The 20758-nt window shown below is 44.5% G+C and overlaps 1 protein-coding gene across 10 annotated transcripts in view; it reads left to right on the forward strand.

Moving 5' to 3' along the window:
* LOC5501855 (microtubule-associated protein futsch) overlaps positions 1 to 20752 on the forward strand; it is a 51448-nt gene extending 30696 nt beyond the window's left edge. For 8 of the 10 annotated variants that reach the window (XM_048724555.1, XM_048724560.1, XM_048724557.1 and 5 more), the window contains 3 exons: positions 391 to 446; positions 862 to 1140; positions 1276 to 20752. In XM_048724555.1, the coding sequence (XP_048580512.1) occupies positions 391 to 446; positions 862 to 1140; positions 1276 to 19890 (18950 nt within the window). In that variant the 3' untranslated portion in view covers positions 19891 to 20752. The remainder of the gene's footprint in view (positions 1 to 390; positions 447 to 861; positions 1141 to 1275) is intronic. The other 2 variants (XM_048724563.1, XM_048724564.1) reach the window with 2 other exon arrangements.
* The last annotated feature ends 6 nt before the right edge of the window (positions 20753 to 20758 follow it).

Genomic DNA, 20758 nt, shown 5'->3' on the forward strand with positions numbered 1-20758 from the left:
CGAGACTTTATATGACGTTATATTTTTATTTCATTTTTATTTAAAGTCTACCTACACACTAGGCGTGCGAGCCAATACAATCGCCTGCGATCGCCAGCGAATTTTATTGTCAGTATGAGGTGGTCAGTATCGGCCAAATCAGACGTCTAGATATCGGCGAATTTGCTGCCGCGGCAGCAGACAAACCTGGCGAATTTTAGTCGCCTAGTGTGTCGTTGGCTTTAGCGAACATTGGTTCTACAACAACATCCACAACATGGGTCACAAGGTCGAACATCCTCGTCTGGTTCCATCAAGGCTACTTCCAAAGCACTAAGCTTCACCTCCTTTTCTAATTAAGCTATTTTATGTGTGAGAATGTTTTTTTTGTAATCTGCTCTTGTCTTCCAGGTGATAGGATACTCGAAATAAATGGCCAGAGTTTAGAAGGCATTTCAAGACAAGATGTAAGTGATATTGCTTATACACAAATTGTAATAAAAAGAAATGATTTGTCTCAGATGTACAATTGAGCCCCAATTACACCACAAATAGTGTTGAAAATATTAAGAGATGCTTGAGGGGAAACAGAAATCCTTTAAAGTGAGCAGGAGATTCGAGTTATCTAGGGTTCTAGAAACGGGAAACTTAAATTACTTAAAGTGAGCAGCAGACTCGAGTTATCTAGTGTTCGATAGGAGGAAAAAAAACAACACTTATGGTGAGCTGGAAACTCGGTTTTCTAAGGTTTTGGAAAGGGCGGGGTCCTACTGCACCCCTGAATGTCCTAATGTTTACCACACCCATGAGTCCCTCTTGCTGGACCAGTTTCCCGTCATTTTCATTAGCCTGTGGTAAATTATGATTTTTTTTGTATTTAAGGCCGTCAATCTCCTTCGTACGGCACCGCAAGTGTGTGTCCTACTAATCGAAAGCTGCGTAGCCACCCCAGCAACGCCGAACGGGAAACCAGCCGTACCTGGGAACTACTCCACAACGGCCTTTCATCAACCGAACAGGAGCCAGCCTCAAGCAAGCTTTCCTCCGGAGCACCAGTACCCAGACCCCAACAGCTCGCCTCAGCACCAGTACTACCCGCCAGTTTATAATGAGCAGACGCAAATGGGGTCTGTGGACCAGTATAGCGAAGACTCGTCCGTAGTGAGTATTCTTGCCAAAAACGTCTTATACCTCTTGGGCTGGGAGACTGGGAACCGTTTTGGTACCCAGGTTTACTCTCCGCATTTCCGTCGTCCTGGGAAGCAGGTTCCTTATTATGCTACTGAATACCCACAGGGTCAATACTGGGGAGAGCATCAGTACCAACCTCAGGAGGCGTTCCTTAGTAACACGCCTCTGTCAGACGAGGGCTGGAGGTCCGCGGAGGAGAGCCGCTATCGCAACCTACCGTCGGGAAGTGGACGTGAGTCTGATATGATTTTGGAGTCTGGGTATCAGAGTCAGGTCCAGATCCCCTCGGTAGTGCACGATACCTCCGTGGCTCCTGATAGAGCGGAGCATGATCATAAAGGCAGGCGAGGAGACCTGTTAGAGATGAAGCTGTACCGTTACGAGGAACATAGGAAGAGCGAGTCGTACTCGGTAGATTCTAGCTTCTTTAGCAGCATGGTAGAGGAACAGGAAGCTTATGAGGATGGCAGGTACCATGAGGAGTTCATCCCGCAAGGCAGGCGATCCCGAGGGTCGTTTAGGGGAGTTAGCCCTAGCACACGCTCTGATCACGAGGATGATCTAAGGGAGTTATACAATAGAGATGAACCGGGTCTAGTTACTAGATTTTTTAATTACCTAGGTTTTGAGGGGGAGCAACCACAATCCCCTCCCCAACCGCAACCATATTACCCTGGCGATGATAATCAAGTAACTAATAACAACTTTGAGTACATTTATGACCAAGTCAATCAATTAACCGAGAATATCAATACCTCGGAGAAGCGATCTGTCGAGATGAAAGTGTTTAAGCGCACGGAGAGCGAGGATGATCGAGGTTATCCCATTGGACCGCGTATCACTCCAAGTGACGAAGCCGACGACCAGTTACGTTACGACTACAGTCGAACGCTCCAGACCGGGCCAATGCCTTATGACAGTCATCACAAACATCGTGCAAATCGAAATCAAAGCCCGGGTAGAGGTCTTAGCATGGATACCCAGGGCGACTCATTTGAGGAGGATGATATCGGGATGTTTGGAGAACGAATCGAACGTTCCAAAGGAAAAGGATTTTCGTGGTTCGATCGAGACTCGTACCGAAGCTCGAGTTCATCTCCCGAGAAAGAGACTAAGAGTCGATTAACTGGTTTTTTCTCCTCGGGAGAATCTAGAAGACAAGAGAGTGTTGGGGATAATTTACCTAGTACCGACAACGCCGGATCCGCGCAAAGTACAAGGGCTCCGAGGGCTGCTTCGGAGCCACCTGAGCGATTACCAAATGCTAGGTCACCCGGAGTATTCGCCAAAACCAAGTCATCGTGGTGGTCGTCTTCGGTTGATGACAAAGCCACAATGTTCGGGGGATTTTTCTCATCATCCCAGTCTTCAGCGTCCAAGCAATCTAGTCAGATCCCACAGCAAAGCAGAAAGGAAGAAGCTGTCACTATACAGCATCCACCGTACGACAGAGAGCAAGAAACCAGACCAACATTCGATGAAACATCAAGGAGGTCCGATAATGTCTCACGAGAACCATTAAGCAACATACAATCGAATGATTCTGGTGATAAAATTTTGAGAGTTGATGAGTTGCATGCTCCAGCGCTAAGTAGCGGAGTAAGAAATCGATCCCCTTATGCTAGCACTACGACTATCGGAAGCACGGCTGTTGAACGCGAACTTGCTGCGTTGTCCCAGACAGACGTTAGCATCATTGGGAGATCAAACAGTAGAGGAATTCGAAGCATGACGGCGTCACCCACGTTCGAGAAGGCTCTCACCTATTCGCCAAGTTCTACTATAGTAAACGTTGAACCAAAAATTGAGCCCCAACGAGATGAAAAATCTCATGAAGTTAAAAGGCAAGCAGCTAAAAAAACACAAGAAGATCAGGGCAAAATGTTTAGTGGTTTCTTCACACCATCTCAATCGTCAAAGAGAACTAGTCCTGGTATGACAAAAGCAGCTTCTGAACCTGAGCCTAAGAGCTCGACGAAACAACAGACGATGAGAAAAGAGAATTCGTCAACACAACCAGATACAGTGGAAAGAGATACTGCCAAAAAGCAAGAAAAAGTACCAGCAAACGCAGCAAATCAATCTTCTGTCGATGAAACAGGCACGAGCTCTTTCCCTAAGCTATCTTCCTCGTTTTCATGGTTTTCTTCGAAAGCGGCCGAACAGACAGCCCCCTTAGTGACAAACAAGGAGCAAGGGATTTTTGGTGGTCTCTTCTCGTCGTCGCAAACACCTCAAGGGACATCAGCACAGCCAAAACCTTCGCAGCAACCCAATTCAACATCGGAACCGAGGCCTCAGCAGCCGTCACAACCAAAATCATCAGCTCAGGCAAGTTACAAAGAACCACCTAAGCCAACATTAGCTGGTGAGAAAATGTCCCCTCAACCGCAACTAACCATGACAGCACCAAAATCAAAGCAGCAGAGCCAATCAATAGCAACAGAACAATTAAATTCTCAACGAACCTCACAACCAACTCTTTCCCAACCACGGTCGCAGCACCCACCCAAGGCAATGGCTCCAGAGCAGACATTGTTTTCTCAACCATCCACGCCCTTAGACCACAAGGAAGAGGTCCCCAGGACTACTGAATCATCTAGAGGGTCTGGCAGAACGTCTTTTCCACGTAACCAACAGAATGTGGCCTCACCATTCGTACAAAGCGAGTCGGTAGATGAAAATGTATCAAGAAAGAAATCTGTCCCTAAGCCTACTGTCGCGGAAGAGCCTTCTAAACCAGATGAGGGGATGTTCTCTAAGATGATGTTCTCGTTTAAAGGCGTTTTCACGAGACCAGAAGCAGAGCCCGCACGACAAGAAATCAAGAAAGAAGATCCAAGGAAACCTGAGGCGAAACCGACCGAGAAAGCGGAGAGAACACAAACAAGGCGGACAATAAACGGGAGAAATGATCGTGAGAGCTCATTGCGAGGGCAAACAAAGAACCGACAGCCACAACAAACCATTGCAGAACCACAAGAAACTAAGCTCAGTCAGTATATGATAAGAAGGAACAAGCTTGCTGAAAAATATGGAAGGCGGTGGTTAAGAAAAACGCGAGACTCAAGAAACGGTATAAAGAAATCCAACGTTCCTTTCTTCCAAGACGTAGCAGAGGCAGCATTTGAACAAAGGCTCCGCGCTTCAAACAGCTCCATCAACGATGATGAGCGCTCTATCGGAAGTGCTAACCCTTTAGTTACTTTTGATGACGAAGTGCGTAGACTGCGAATGAAAATGAAAAATATTTCAGATGAGATCGGTGATGTACCATTCGATCACGCATCTAATGTAAGGATCAACGGGCAATCTGTAGAGGATGATTCAGAGCGATTTGTTCGAAGTTTGGAAAGGAAGAGAAATAAAATCGACAACACCTGGGATGATATCATGAAAGACATTGATCAGCATCCGGAAAGACGGAAGGAATCGATATCAAATGTCAGATATGATTCCAAAACAAGGGAGACACCAAGAAATTTCACCTCTCGAGAAAACATGAACTGTTTCGGAGAAAATGTCTTTGAAAATGGAGTTGATCATGTAGAGGCTGTAAGTCTAATGGAAGAGCCTGACTCGCCAGAGGCTCTACAAGCAATGGCGTCGCTTAAAGAAAGTGTGACTCAAGTCGTTATGGACGTCTCGCAAATTAATACGGAAACTGGAAATCTGCAATCAGGAAAACCTGAAGATAAGAGGCCCTCAAGATCGCCTTACAAAGATAATGAGAGGCAGGTGCAACAGGAACCAGCTCAAGTGACTCAGAATGATAGTCCAAGGACAGCGCAAAGAAGGCTAATCAACAAGAACATTCGCGAGAGCAAAAGAGAGCCATCGGATCCGTTATTTGGTAGGCTATTCAGTGAGCCGGATAGCGAGGAAGAGGACGATGGTTTGTTATCCAAGTTGGTGTTCGGGGTTAAGGAAGTTTTTGCTTTAGATTCTGAGGACGATGCTTCAACAAAAAGTCAAAACAGTCCACAGCATGCCGCTCGGCAGGCAAGGATAAAGGCCGAGGAAGAAGCGTTGTCAGATATGATATCACAGTTTAGAGACAAGTATAGAAAAGGCAGTAGTGGAAGCGAGTCTTTCAAGCCGAGTCTTTCACCTGCAAGCACAAGTTTGTCTCAAGTGGATGGAAGTCAACTGAGCATCACCGACGCCGACATCACTAGAAGCGATGAGCCTCCACCAATAAAACGAAACGAGACGTATCCTAAAGCATTCTCTACTGAATACTCACAAATGAAACCCTTTTCGAATTCGCTGAATCCCATTCCAGGAAAACCCACATCTCCGCAGCTTGTGAAAGAGCAAAATTCGACAAGACAAGAGTCGAGTAATAAGGCAACGGTGACCACTTCAACAAAAACTGATTCATTACTCAGCTCATCGTTTGAGTTTGGTGCTTCTAAAATCGAACCAAAACCTCCCCCGTCAGAAAGTGCCAAGCCAAAACTCATCAATCACAATATCAAACCTGAAAAAGATCATGTGGACCCGATCTTTGGGAAGCTACTGAGTCAGCCCACTAGTGACGATGAGGACGATAGACTATTGAACAAGCTGGTATTTGGTATTAAAGAGGTGTTTACCTTGGAAGATGATCCCGCCTTTCAAAAGGAGAAGACTCCGCCGCCCATGAGTCCTTCTATGAAAGCAAAGGCGGAAGAACAGGAGCAGGCGTTTGCTGATAGTGTTTCCCAGTTCAAGGCGAGGTATGCTAAACCGAAAGAACCTCCACTCACTCCAGATTTAGAGACCACTGATAATAAAAAAGACACCCCCTCCGTCACAGGTGTCCCAGAACAAGTAAAGTTGCAGCCACAAGTAGAAAATACAGAAGTGCGACGTCATAGAGAACCTGCCCCCTCAGCGCAATTCTCAAAAGATGACATGGAACAAAAAAAGAGTAAGGATATAAATACTTTGGTCCATCCCGAGATGAAGCAGGAAAAGATGTCTGTGAGCTCAGCTAGAGTAACAAAATCCATCACACAGACAAATAATTCTGTCAAGGAAACAGTTCCTAAAACAATCGTAGAAAATGAGAAACAACAAGAAGGGTTTTTCACAAAATTCTTTATACGTAGTGAATATCACACAGAATCAGAGAAAAATGTCCCAGGTCAAACTAAAGCCAAGGATATTAGCCCCAACGCTAAAGACGGTACCAAAACGACAGGCAAAGAACATTACAAGACTGTACCTTCCCAGGTTTCTAATGAAGTAAAGAGGTCAGACGAGAAACCTACACTATCAGCACCACGTGCATATTCCTCTTTCAAGCCTGGTTCTATGGAAGCAGTTCCTAAAAGGACTGAAGAAAGTGTAAAGCACGAAGAAGGCTTTTTCTCAAAATTGTTCACTCGTGATGACCACACAGTGCCAGAAAGGAAAGTGTTCGAAGGAATGACAGCAGCAACTACAAAATACAAGGTCGATTCCTCATCCGACAATGTGAAAGGGAAGGAACTGAAAAAAGAAGAACAGAATACAGAGAAATATAGTTGGAAGCAGGTGACTCCGCTAGCAGCTTCAGACACTATGAAAGGCAAAGAACCAAAGAAAGAAAGGCAAGAAGCCGAGAAAGATATCGGGGAGCTGGTTGAGCATCAACAAACCTCTTTACCAAATGTTACGAAAAATAGGCCCGAAGCAAGTCCACCTAAAACTGACCCCAAAAAGCCCGAGGAGGGACGGTTCTCGCGGTTCCTCTCAAGTATTCTTGCAGAGCCTCCGAAAGATCTGGTAGATGATAAAAAACCTAGTGATGAGCAGAAACCAAAAGCAGAGCCAAGCAAACAAAGGCAGGGAAATGTCACCGCGAATGTAGCCAAGATAACTAAAGCTCAAGATCAACCAAAGGGTGAAACACGTTCTGCTCAGAAACCGATAGATTCTTCAGGCATTACTCTAACTCAGAGAAAACAGACCGACGAGAAAAAAGTGATTTCCCTATCCATATCTGACGAGATGAAAGGTAAGGAACCAAAGAGAGAGAAGCAAAAACCTGAGAAAGATGGGGCAAAACAGGCGCCTTTACCAAATATTACGAAAAATAGCCCCGAAGCAATTCCACCTCAAAATGAGCCCAAAAAGCCCGAGGAGGGGCGGTTCTCGCGGTTTCTCTCAAGTATGCTTGCAGAACCTCCTAAAGATGTGATAGATGATAAGAAACCTAGTGATGTACAGAAACCAGAAGCATCGCCAAGCACACAAAGGCAGGGAAATGTCGCCGGAAATGAAGCCAAAGTTGAAGATCAACCAAAGGGTAAAACACGTTCTGCTCAGAAGCCAATTGATGCTACCGCCGCTACTAAAAGTCAAAGAAATCAAACAGAAGAGAATAAAGCGACTTCAACACTACCCAAAGAACAAAAGGAACAGGTTAGGAATTGGGAAACAGAAATAACAAAACGCCAGCAAGTCACTGTTCCCGCTAATGACAAAAAGATGCCAAGTGACCAGCATCTTGCCCATAAACAGGAGAAAAAAGAGGATGTTCAGAGTGAACCTCTAAGCATAAAAGATCCAAATAAAGCAAAGGTGAGCAATTCACCATCCATTCCACTTGAGGCTCTCGCAGAGCACGAGATGGAGCCAATGCAAGAGGAAGACGATACACTGTCCAAGCTGATCTTTAAGTTCCGGGCGTTTTCAGGACAACCACAACCACCAAAAAGCGAGCACCTAAATGCTAAGAAACACTCGAATGTTCAAAGTACGCAAGAGAAAGAGAAGGCGGGCAAGCAGCCAGCAATTGCTGGTCAGCAATCACGCGAAGTATCGGCATCAGGAAAAGAAGATATACCAGAAACGGGAACTGCTACTGGCGTGCCAAAAGAGAGATCTGCTCCGACTAAAGAAACAGTAAAGCCAAAAGAGGAGGAAAAAGCAGAGGAAAAAGGTATTTTTAGCAAGCTGGTGTTTAGGATGGGTGGCGCAAGAGCCAAGGAATTGGAGCTCGAACGGCAGAGGCATGCACGTGCCAAAGAAAACTGGAAGAAAGCGGTTCGTGTTGCTACTAAGGCGAGACGGAAGCAAGAAGTCGAGAAGACGCGCGAGATCATCAAACAGCTTGAGAAAAAGAAGTCACAAGAGGAAGGCAGACTCTCAAAGCTAATGTTCAGGATTATGGGATCAGATTCAAAGCATACTAAATCAACAAAAGACGAAAAAAGCAAAACGGTACCAGAAAAGCAGGTGCAAGCACAGACGAAACGAATGGAGACTGAAGTAAAACCAACGAAGAGTGAACTTGAGAATAACAATGAAAAGCATATGAATGATCTACACGATGAAAGTGCGTTTTCCAAGTTGGTTTTCAAATTAAGAGCGGGATCACACAGCGAATCAAAGCCACCAACTACTGCAGAGTCAACCATGACAAAGAAACACGACCAACGCCCTCAAACAAATGTAGAAAATGAACCGCCTGTAGAAGAGAAGGAAAAACCTGAGCTGAAGAGCGAAGTGAAAAACATCCCTGCCTCTGACAAGCAGCCTAAAGAGGAGGGGGGGTTGTTTAGGTTTGTTTCGAAATTTACGGAACATTCAAATGAAGCAAGTGAAGCTGTAAAGCCGTCTGAGCAGCAAAGAAAGGCACCATCTGCACATGAAAAACCTGAGCTTGTCGGACAACCATCTGAACCTGGAAAGGGCAAGCAGAAAGCAGGGTTGGCTAGAGAGGATGCAACCTTCAAGTCTTCATCTCAGCCAAAACCTCAGCCTACAGCTCAGCAAACCATTTTGAAAAATACAAAGCCAAGGGAAACGTTGAATCGTCAGGGCTCAAATCCTGTAAGACCAGATTCTCTTCCAGTCACTCCAACATCGTCATTCCCAAAGGAGGAGCCAAAGGGAGGACTGTTTTCCAAGTTTGTTTCAAGGCTAGTCGAGGAAGCCCCTCGTGGAGAAACAAATGCAACACAAAAGGCATCCACTAATATACAGAAGGACACGAATCTGCCTCCAGCTATGAAAGAATCAAAGATAGACACGCGACAAGCAGTGGAAGAGAGTGAGCTGTCTCTGGCAGAGCAGCACAGAAGAGCCAGAGCAGCTGCAAAAACCGAAGTGCGTGCGAATAACAGAACGGAACAAGAGGAGAATCCCGAGAAAGCGGTGGAGGTCGAAAAGTTGCCAGGGCCGCAAATGATAGGACAAAATACTACATATGAAAGCGAAGGTGGTCTGTTCTCTAAACTTGGTTTGAGGCATCCTACTGAGCCACCTGGAAAACAGAAAATAATTCGCCAGGTCTCAAAAAGTGAATCTGAGGCAGGACCAAAAACGGGAACGGGAAACGAATCACGAGCGGATTCACAACAAAACCCAACAAAGAAGGTGACAGTGGCGTCAGTTACTGCACCAAAGCAACAGAAGATGCCCGAGGAAGGGCGATTTGCTAAGCTCATGACAAATATGTTAGCCCAGCCTACCCAGAATGCTGACAATTCAAAGAAACCCCCCCAAGAAAAAACACAAGAGAGATTAAACAGTAAAGCTGATACGAAGAAAGGCTTGAAAGAGGAGATCAAAACAACGCCGATCGTTAGTTCCTCGGGCCAGGCTAAGAAAAATGAGCGAAAGGTCCTCCCAAAGGATAAGCCAACGAATGACACACTAGCGGAGAAGAAAGTCTCAAAACCTGAAGATACAGTGGAGAAAAAATCCGAAGAAGGACGTTTCTCCAGGTTTATCTCCAGTATGCTATCAGAGCCAGATCCAGCTCATCCAGGGAAAGACAAAGAGCAAGACAAGAAAGATGACAGTACTCAGGTTTTGCCAGCTAGAATGGTCGTACAAGATGAGAAGAAAGAGGCTAAAAAGACCGCAGAAAATACATGGAAGAAAAATGTATCCAATCCTAAGACAATCCCTGAGGGAGAACATAAACCAGAAGAACAGACAAAACCGGAAGATGGGGCATTCTCAAGGTTCCTCTCAGGTATGCTTGTTGAACCTGCTAAAGGCAGTGGTTATGATAAAAAGTCTAGTGTACAACAGATTAATGCTAAGAAATCGATGCCTAGAGATGACAGGGTAGAGAAGCCTGCACTAAAAACGAGTGTGCAAGAAAGCAAAGAGCCAAGTGGTGTGAGTAAGCCAGAAGTGTCAACGGTTCCACCACATCCAAAGACCCAAAGTACCCGATTGGCGAGTACACAACAAAGCAAGGAACGAGAAAACTCAGGCAAGGCAGCAATATCGACAACACAGGCCATGCCTAAAGATTCTCAGACTTCAAATACAAGAGGCAAGAATGAGCGAGAAGTCACGAGAGTGCCAGTAGCAACGAGGCCTGAGCAAGGCGTTAAGACACCGAATGACCCTAAAGGCAACAATGAGGTGAAGAAAGAGAAACAATCCGAGGGCCGCTTTTCCATGTTCTTATCGAGTATGCTTGCCGAAACGCCAAAAGATGAAAATTCTGGAATCCAAACATCGAAACCGAGGGAGGTAAAGACAACGTCTAAGACGTCAGTACTAGAAGAGCGAGATCCCGTAGACAACTCTAAACGGGAGACACCGAATATTACTCGACAGGATGCCAAACCTAAGAACCAACAAAGAGAAGAGAGCAAACCCGAGACGGGACGTTTCTCAAAGTTTTTATCAAGTATGCTTGCAGAGCCTGTAGCAGAGGAACCGAAAAAAGAAGAACAATCGAAACTGTCAATCCGTAGTCAGTCGCAAACTGATGGAAAAGTAGAAGAAGCAAGTAAAGCTGATGACCATCAAGAGAAGGTTAAAAAGATGGCCGAGCACAAGGATGCAAAGGTTTATCATCCTGCTAAAGCAAAGCCGTCAATACCAAGTGACGACAAGAAGGCGCAAACCGATACCATGCAAGAGGAAGGCCTGTTTTCGAAACTTGTGTTCAGAATGACCGATTCTCAATCCAATGAGAAACCCAAGACACGAGAACACAATATTGTGAGTAGGTCAAGAGAAGAAGATCATAGAAACTTGAGCATTGAGAAATCAGCAACCTTATCAAAAACGCCTAGTCTTTCAGAAAAGGCTACTGACATGAAAGTAAAAGAAAAACCACAGTCCAAACAAGCATCAGAAGGAAAGTTATCTAAGTTCGTTTTCGGCCTGATATCTGATAGTCAACAAGAGCCAGAGAAAACCAAAGTTGCCGAAGGTGCGGTACCAAAGAAAAGCAAACTGCAGCCAAGTCAGCAGAAACTTCCAGATAACAGCAAATGTGAGTACAAGGCTACACCGAAAGAAAAGCAATACAGCAGTCAAGATGACATACAGATTGGAAAGCCTAAAGGGCTCTCAAAGTTTGCCTCGCCAGACGTTACAGAAACTCCAGCTTCAAGTGAATTACTCGTGAACGAAAGGTTAACCAGTCAGGTTACTTCAAGAAGAACTTATAAAATCTCTCAACCGAAAGCTTCAGGTGACAATTATTTATCACATCTGGTTTCTAAAATTGGCAAAGAGCCTGTGAAAGATTTGAGATCAAATGAGAACACTGTTTTCAAGCAAGAAACTACATCTTCTTCGAGCAGGAAGGATACTGAGCATCCTGTAGAACCAAACCGCGCCCCTCAAGCAGAAGAAGACGAGGAAGTTGGATTATTCTCAAAGCTTATTTTCCAATCAAAAGTTGAGCAGTCCAGCCCTGAACAAGCCGCCAGTAGATTCCAGAGCTCCAAAAACAAAGACTATTCACGTCAACAAAGCCGTAAAGATGAAACGTTTGGCACTTCCGAGAAACCAGATATCTCTCATGTTGTCATGAGCGGAGCATTCGGGCGTCATGGAGTCTTTGTGCCAAAAGATAATCGAGCTGACCAAAAGACTAGAAAGCCTAGAAGTCAATCGCAAAGCGAAGCAGAAAGCGTACTGTCCCGCATAGTTTCCAAAGTGAAAGAAAACCTTGAACAAGGATCAATTCAAAAGAAGTCTCCTGCATGGCAAAAAGTGAGAACTGCAATTGATAAGGGTAACTTCCGAAACAGCGCCGAAAGAGAAGCTGAATATCATGATCAGCAATTTCCGAAGAAGTCTTATAAAGCTGAATGCCGTGCAAGAACTGTTGGCTGGAAAAAAGTAAGACGTGCTATCGACCAAGGCAAATTCCAAGAATTCATAAGATCTGAGCAAAATCGAGCAATCAAAATTGCAGAGTTCATGGCAAGAAGAAGACAACCTAGCAGTACATGCGTGGCTAGATCTATTGGATGGAGAAAAGTACGATGTGCCATCGATCAAGGAAAGTTCCGAAAATACATAAGATCAGAGCAAACTCGAGCGATCAAAATTGCACAGTTTATGGCAAGAAGAAGCCATCGTCGACCAGTTTGCCAAGCACGGTCTGTTGGTTGGAAAAAAGTACGACGCGCTATTGATCAAGGGAAATTTCGAGAATACATAAGATGGGAACAGATAAGACAAAGAAGAATTGCAGAGTTCATAGCAAAAAGAAGCTGTCGTCCACCCATTTGCAATGCGCGTTCTGTTGGATGGAGAAAAGTACGACATGCTATTGATCAAGGGAAATTTCGAGAATACATAAGATCGGAGGAGACTCGAATGATCAAAATTGCAGAGTTTATGGCAAGAAGATGCCATCGTCGACCAGTTTGCAATGCACGTTCTGTCGGCTGGAGAAAAGTACGGCGTGCTATTGACCAAGGGAAATTCCGAGAATACATGCGTTCGGAACAGATAAGACAAAGAAGAATTGCAGAGTTCATGTTTAGAAGAAGCCATCGTAGAACTGTGTGCCGTGCAAGATCTATTGGATGGATAAAAGTACGGCGTGCCATCAGCCAAGGCAAATTCAGAGAATACATAAAATCTGAACAAACTCAAGCGATCAAAATGGCAAAGTTCGTGGCAAGAAGAAGCAATCGTCGACCAGTTTGCAAAGCGCGTTCTGTCGGGTGGAGAAAAGTACGACGTGCTATTGACCAAGGCAATTTCCGAGAATACATGAGATCGGAACATATAAGACAAAGAAGAATTGCAGAGTTCATGTCAAAAAGAAGCCAACCTAGCAGTAAATGCCTGGCTAGATCTGTTGGATGGAGAAAAGTACGACGTGCTATTGATCATGGCAAATTCCGAGAATACAAAAGATTGGAACAGATAAGACAAAGAAGAATTGCAGAGTTCACGTTTAAAAGAAGCCATCGTAGACTTGTGTGCGGTGCACGATCTGTTGGGTGGATAAAATTGCGTCGTGCCATCAACCAAGGCAAATTCAGAGAATACATAAGATCGGAGGAAATTCGAATAATCAAAATGGCAGAGTTCATGGCAAGGGGAAGCCATCGTCGGCCAGTTTGCAATGCACGTTCTGTCGGCTGGAGAAAAGTACGGCGTGCTATTGACCAAGGGAAATTCCGGGAATACATGAGATCGGAACAGATAAGACAAAGAAGAATCGCAGAGTTCATAGCAAAAAGAAGCTGTCGTCCACCCATTTGCAATGCGCGTTCTGTTGGATGGAGAAAAGTACGACATGCTATTGATCAAGGGAAATTTCGAGAATACATAAGATCGGAGGAGACTCGAATGATCAAAATTGCAGAGTTTATGGCAAGAAGATGCCATCGTCGACCAGTTTGCAATGCACGTTCTGTCGGCTGGAGAAAAGTACGGTGTGCTATTGACCAAGGGAAATTCCGAGAATACATGCGTTCGGAACAGATAAGACAAAGAAGAATTGCAGAGTTCATGTCAAAAAGAAGCCAACCTAGCAGTAAATGCCTGGCTAGATCTGTTGGATGGAGAAAAGTACGACGTGCTATTGATCAGGGCAAATTCCGAGAATACATAAGATCGGAACAGATAAGACAAAGAAGAATTGCAGAGTTCACGTTTAAAAGAAGCCATCGTAGACTTGTGTGCGGTGCACGATCTGTTGGGTGGATAAAAGTGCGTCGTGCCATCAACCAAGGCAAATTCAGAAAATACATAAGATCGGAGGAAATTCGAATGATCAAAATGGCAGAGTTCATGGCAAGGAGAAGCCATCGTCGACCAGTTTGCAATGCACGTTCTGTCGGCTGGAAAAAAGTACGTCGTGCTATTGACCAAGGGAAATTCAGGGAATACATGAGATCGGAACAGATAAGACAAAGAAGAATCGCAGAGTTCGTGTTTAGAAGAAGCCATCGTAGAACTGTGTGCCGTGCACGATCTATTGGATGGATAAAAGTGCGTCGTGCCATCAACCAAGGCAAATTCAGAGAATACATAAGATCGGAGGAAATTCGAATGATCAAAATTGCAGAGTTTATGGCAAGAAGAAGCCATCGTCGACCAGTTTGCAATGCACGTTCTGTCGGCTGGAGAAAAGTACGGCGTGCTATTGACCAAGGGAAATTCCGAGAATACATGCGTTCGGAACAGATAAGACAAAGAAGAATTGCAGAGTTTATGTTTAGAGGAATCCATCGTAGAACTGTGTGCCGTGCAAGATCTATAGGGTGGATAAAAGTACGGCGTGCCATCAGCCAAGGCAAGTTCAGAAAATACATAAGATCGGAGGAAATTCGAATGATCAAAATGGCAGAGTTCATGGCAAGGAGAAGCCATCGTCGACCAGTTTGCAATGCACGTTCTGTCGGCTGGAAAAAAGTACGTCGTGCTATTGACCAAGGGAAATTCAGGGAATACATGAGATCGGAACAGATAAGACAGAGAAGAATCGCAGAGTTCGTGTTTAGAAGAAGCCATCGTAGAACTGTGTGCCGTGCACGATCTATTAGATGGATAAAAGTGCGTCGTGCCATCAACCAAGGCAAATTCAGAGAATACATAAGATCGGAGGAAATTCGAATGATCAAAATTGCAGAGTTTATGGCAAGAAGAAGCCATCGTCGACCAGTTTGCAATGCACGTTCTGTCGGCTGGAGAAAAGTACGGCGTGCTATTGACCAAGGGAAATTCCGAGAATACATGCGTTCGGAACAGATGAGACAAAGAAGAATTGCAGAGTTTATGTTTAGAGGAATCCATCGTAGAACTGTGTGCCGTGCAAGATCTATAGGGTGGATAAAAGTACGGCGTGCCATCAGCCAAGGCAAGTTCAGAGAATACATAAGATCGGAGGAAATTCGAATGATCAAAATGGCAGAGTTCATGGCAAGGAGAAGCCATCGTCGACCAGTTTGCAATGCACGTTCTGTCGGCTGGAAAAAAATACGTCGTGCTATTGACTATGGAAAATTCCGAGAATACATGAGATCGGAACAGATAAGACAAAGAAGAATTGCAGAGTTCATGTTTAGAAGAAGCCATCGTAGAACTGTGTGCCGTGCAAGATCTATTGGGTGGATAAAAGTACGGCGTGCCATCAGCCAAGGCAAATTCAGAGAATACATAAGATGGGAGGAAATTCGAATGATCAAAATTGCAGAGTTTATGGCAAGAAGAAGCCATCGTCGACAATTTTGCAATGCACGTTCTGTCGGCTGGATAAAAGTACGGCGTGCTATTGACCATGGAAAATTCCGAGAATACATGAGATCGGAACAGATAAGACAAAGAAGAATTGCAGAGTTCATGTTTAGAAGAAGCCATCGTAGAACTGGGTGCCGTGCAAGATCTATTGGGTGGATAAAAGTACGGCGTGCCATCAGCCAAGGCAAGTTCAGAGAATACATAAGATGGGAAGAAATTCGAATGATTAAAATTGCAGAGTTTATGGCAAGAAGAAGCCATCGTCGACCAGTTTGCAATGCACGTTCTGTCGGCTGGAGAAAAGTACGGCGTGCTATTGACCAAGGGAAATTCCGAGAATACATGCGTTCGGAACAGATAAGACAAAGAAGAATTGCAGAGTTCATGTTTAGAAGAAGCCATCGTAGAACTGTGTGCCGTGCAAGAGCCATTGGGTGGATAAAAGTGCGTCGTGCCATCAACCAAGGCAAATTCAGAGAATACATAAAATCTAAACAAACTCGAGCAATAAAAATTGCAGAGTTCATGGCGAAAGGAAGCCATCGTAGAACTGTGTGCCGTGCAAGATCTATCGGGTGGATAAAAGTACGGCGTGCCATCATCCAAGGCAAATTCCGAGAATACATACAATCTGAACAAACTCGAGCGATCAAAATTGCAAAGTTCACGGCAAAAGGAAGCCATCGTCGTCCTGTTTGCAAAGCGGTTTCTGTTGGCTGGAGAAACGTGCGCCGTGCTATTGATCAAGGGAAATTTCGGGAGTACATTCCATTGGAGCAAATTCAATCAAAGAAGATTGCGGAGTTCATGACAAGAAGAAGCCAACGTAGCATCGCATGCCGTGCTAGATCTGTTGGATGGAGAAAAGTAAGACGTGCGATCGATCAAGGCAAATTCCGAGAATACATAAGATCGGAGGAAATTCGAATGATCAAAATTGCAGAGTTCATCGCAAGAAGAATCCATCTTAGACCTGTTTCTAAAGCGCGTTCAGTTGGGTGGAGAAAAGTGCGGCGTGCTATTGACCAAGGCAAATTCCGAGAATACATCAGATCAGAGCAAATAAGTGCACTGAGGACTGCAGAATGTATGGCAAGAATAGGCAATCGTCGACCTGTTTCCCAAGCACGTTCTGTTGGGTGGAGAAAAGTACGACGTGCCATCAACCATGGCAAATTCCGAGAGTACTCGAGGGCAGTAAAAGCTGCAAATCTCATGAGGAATGGAAAGGATTGGAATACAGTTTGTAGATCACGGTCTGCTGGTTGGAGAAAAGTGCACCGAGCTATTGTCAAAGGGATGTTCAGGGAGTACAATAGAAAAGAGAAGCTACGAACGGCAAAAATCTCTGAGTTTATAGCAAAGAAAAGCTACAAAGTGCGATCGGTCGGATGGAAGAAGGTCCGTCGAGCTATTGATGAGGGGAAGTTCAAGAAGTATTCCAGGAGCCAAGACTCGGCAGTTAAAGCAGCAGAAGCAGGAGAAGAAGCAGAAAATGGTATGTTCTCACGTTTCTTGTCCAAAGTTAACGAAGCTCGAGATGCACAACAGTCATCAGGTTCCCATGTCTCAAAATCGAAAAAAGCGGAGGAACCTTCTTTGTCTTCAATGTTTGGACGTTTCAAGACTTCGTTCTTTAATAGTTCCCCAGATGAGAAACAAAAGACAGTGGCAAAGCCTGTGGCAAAACAAGAACGTAACAAGAACTCTCCAAGAGGAGAAAGAAAGAAGAAGAAACCTATCAAAACGCAAACAACATATAAGACCTACGGTAGTTTTGGAACGTTTGAGATTCGACAGGACGCCATAGACGAGCTTGTATCAACGACTGAAAAACTTGTAGACAATATTGACGATATGAACGCCAAAAAGACACGGCATCAAAAGCATCCGAAAGTCGGATCTGGGAAACGGACCACATTAAGGGCCTATGTTGAGGAAAATTCCACCCCCAGAAGACTAGATAGAAGATTGCCCGGTAAAGCGCGCTTTATTTGGGCTGTTAAAAAAGTCATCATTGCCAGACGAATAACGGACCAGAGAGAGCCAAGACAAATAAGCTTTGCCCAACAACAGCGAGGAAAAGCGAGGTTTGTTTTGGCTGTCAAGGCTGTGATGAGACTAAACAGAGCGAAGGTACTCACGGAAAAATGGCAGGGACGTGGGAAAGATCGATTTACCAGGGCCGTTAAAACAGTAATACGGCTGAATAGGGCAAACAAACTTTGTCAGAAAAAGCAACGTGGGAAAGAACGATTTATCAGGGCTGTGAAGACAGTGATACGGCTAAATAGAGTGAACATGCTTGGCCAGAAAAAGCAACATGGAAAGGAACGATTTATCATGGCCGTTAAAACAGTCATACGGCTTAATAGAGCAAAAAAACTTTGTCAGAAAAAGCAACGCGGAAAAGAACGATTCATCAAGGCGGTAAGGACAGTAATACGGCTGAATAGGGCGAAGAGGCTTTATCAGAAAAAGCAGCACGGGAAAGAAAGATTTGTCAAGGCGGTGAGGACAGTAATACGACTGAACAGAGGAAGACAAAGGATCCAAAATATACGCGGCAAAGCAAGGTTCATCAAAGCTGTGCGAACTGTAATCAGAATCAACCGTGCAACAGAGCAAAAACTCAAGCAGCAGAAGATCCTCAATCAGCCTGGAAAGCGTCGATTCATTCGTGCAGTGAAATCGGTCATACAGTCAAACCGTGTTACAAGTAGAACTGACAAACGAGGGACCCAGCAGCGGAGATTACAACGGGGCTTAGACAAAAAGCCTACAGTTAGGTGGTTAGACAAGTCCTCAAAAGGTGTGCCTCGATGGATGTTTGAGTCGCCTTTGGAAGGTTTAAGCGAGGAAGTTCTTATTGCAATAGCAAAAGAGGACGCCAAGAAGGCCCAGACAATGATAGAAAGGAGGGGACCTTATCAGAAAGCCTTCGAGGCAAAACAGAAACGACTTCAACAGCGTGGCACAATGATGCCTCCTAAAACCACAAAGGACCCCCCTCGATGGGTGACAGAATCACCTCTTGAAGGACTTAGCGAGGAAGCGCTATTCGCAGTAGTAGAGGAGGATACGAAAAAAGCGTTTGCTATTGTCGACCGAAAAGGTCCCTACCAGAGAGCTTTTGAGGCTAAGGAAGAGGAGCGCAAGCGGATCGCCGAGAAGAGGAAACAAGTTCTGCAACAACTTATTGCTGAGGAGAAGGCTGTCCAGGAGTCTCCGCCTGACGTCTGGTCTGTGCGAATGGCGCGAATACGTCAGAAGATAAAGGAAACAGAGATACAAGCGCCTGCTTCACAGAGAGGGAAATTAGCGAAGCAGCCAAGCGTTAGTCTGGGTGAGATAGGCACTGGCAAAGCAACGTTTCAATTGGCTGCAAAAGCTGTCATTAGTAGTGAGCAAGCTACGAAAAGGCAGCAAATACAACCGAGAAAGGTAGCAGAAGTAGTACAGGTGGTGAGGTCGGAGGTAAAACCATCTGAGACACATGTGCCTGAAATAGAACAACAAGCCCCAAGACAGAAGACATCTACTCTCTCGGCAAGTGTGGTAACTCAAGTGCCTCCAGGGAGTATGAAACCTAAGGCAAATGACGAAGAAAAAAGTCAGAAACAGTTAAGAGCTAAAGAATTGCCTGACACAGAGCGAAGCGACAAGGAAGAGCACTCTACAGCAGCGCATTCAAGGCAAGCCCCGGCGCTTCCAGCACGCCAGGATTCCGAACCTGATATTTGGTCAGCCAGGATGAACCGCATTGGTCAACTCTCAAAAGTCTCTGGGAACAAGCAGAGAGCTAAGTCATCAAGCTCTGCAAAAGGAATAGATGAACGTAGAACTAAAGAGGTTAGAGGAGCTGAGAAAGCAACGAACTCAAATACTGTCGACTCAGCAAAAAGTGGAGGCCGAGAGGTTGGCATGGATGGTAAAGGACGAAAAACAGAGAACATGAAATCGGGGCCAAAGGAAGAGAAGCACTCAAAACCCGAAAAAAAGATAGAATCAAGTCCAGCTGTTGCAGATAAACGTGAATCTCGGAAGGAACAGGAACAAGACATCACGGCAAATGAGCCAAGAACAGTTAGTCAAAGTTCACTGGAACAGACTAAGACATCTACCCTGCCTTCGAATACTGCAAAAAGGGGGTCGACAGAAGAAACGAAAGATCGAGGGGCAGAGAGAAGTGCGGCTGGTACATCGCCACACAGTAAGGAGGAGACGTCTGAAACTGTTGCTTCTTTCATCAAATGGGGAAAGTCGTGGTTTTCTTGATATTATGGGACCAGACTTTCAAGCGATTTTTTGACTGAAATATTTCTGAGAGGACAGGATAAAAACACTTTTTGGATAAGCTGCTTAGTCCATCTGATCTGGACTATAACATTTAACCCAAGATCGGGAGTGAACACAAGCCATATGGACACAAGCTAAGTGAACACAAGCTGAGTGAATACAAGATGAATGAACACAAGCTAAGTGAACACAAGCTGAATAAACACAGACTAAGTGAACACAAGCTGAATGAACACAAAATAAGTAAATACAAGCTAAGTGAACGCAAGCTTAATGAACGAAATGGAACTGGCTTCAAAGGTCTTGGGTGGGATAACTACATATTAGCCCTTCTCGTGCTCACTCTTTATTGTACTTGTTATGAATGTGCTAGCCAGTGATATCATTTAAGAAGGAGCTTTTTACTTGCATATAACATAAATGGCACACTTAAGGGGTAAAAAAGTTGGTAAGATGTATTAGTATTTTATTATCTTGCTTGTAGTTATTATTGGCAAGCATTTTGTGTATATCGCAGTAACTATACCCGGTTCAAAATTGAGGAGCACTTAATACTGGCTTCAACGAGGGGTTTGTATATATGCATCAATATAAACCTAATATTTCTCTAATACCTATAACTTTGGCAGATAGAGTCTCAAGTATAAGTAACTGAGGCAAAGTTAGAGACATGCAAGTTATTCAAAATCTAAATAAGATTAAGAAAATTATTATTATCATAGTGCTATGGCTTCTTGCTTGTTCTTGTATTGACTCCAACGATAACAGACAAGAAGCCATTGGATGGATTTATTCACCAGACTGACTTGTAACTTTGTAAAATAAAAACAGATTAAGCCGATTTTTT

This window comes from Nematostella vectensis, chromosome 3, assembly GCF_932526225.1.
Source record: "Nematostella vectensis chromosome 3, jaNemVect1.1, whole genome shotgun sequence".
NCBI lineage: Eukaryota > Metazoa > Cnidaria > Anthozoa > Actiniaria > Edwardsiidae > Nematostella > Nematostella vectensis.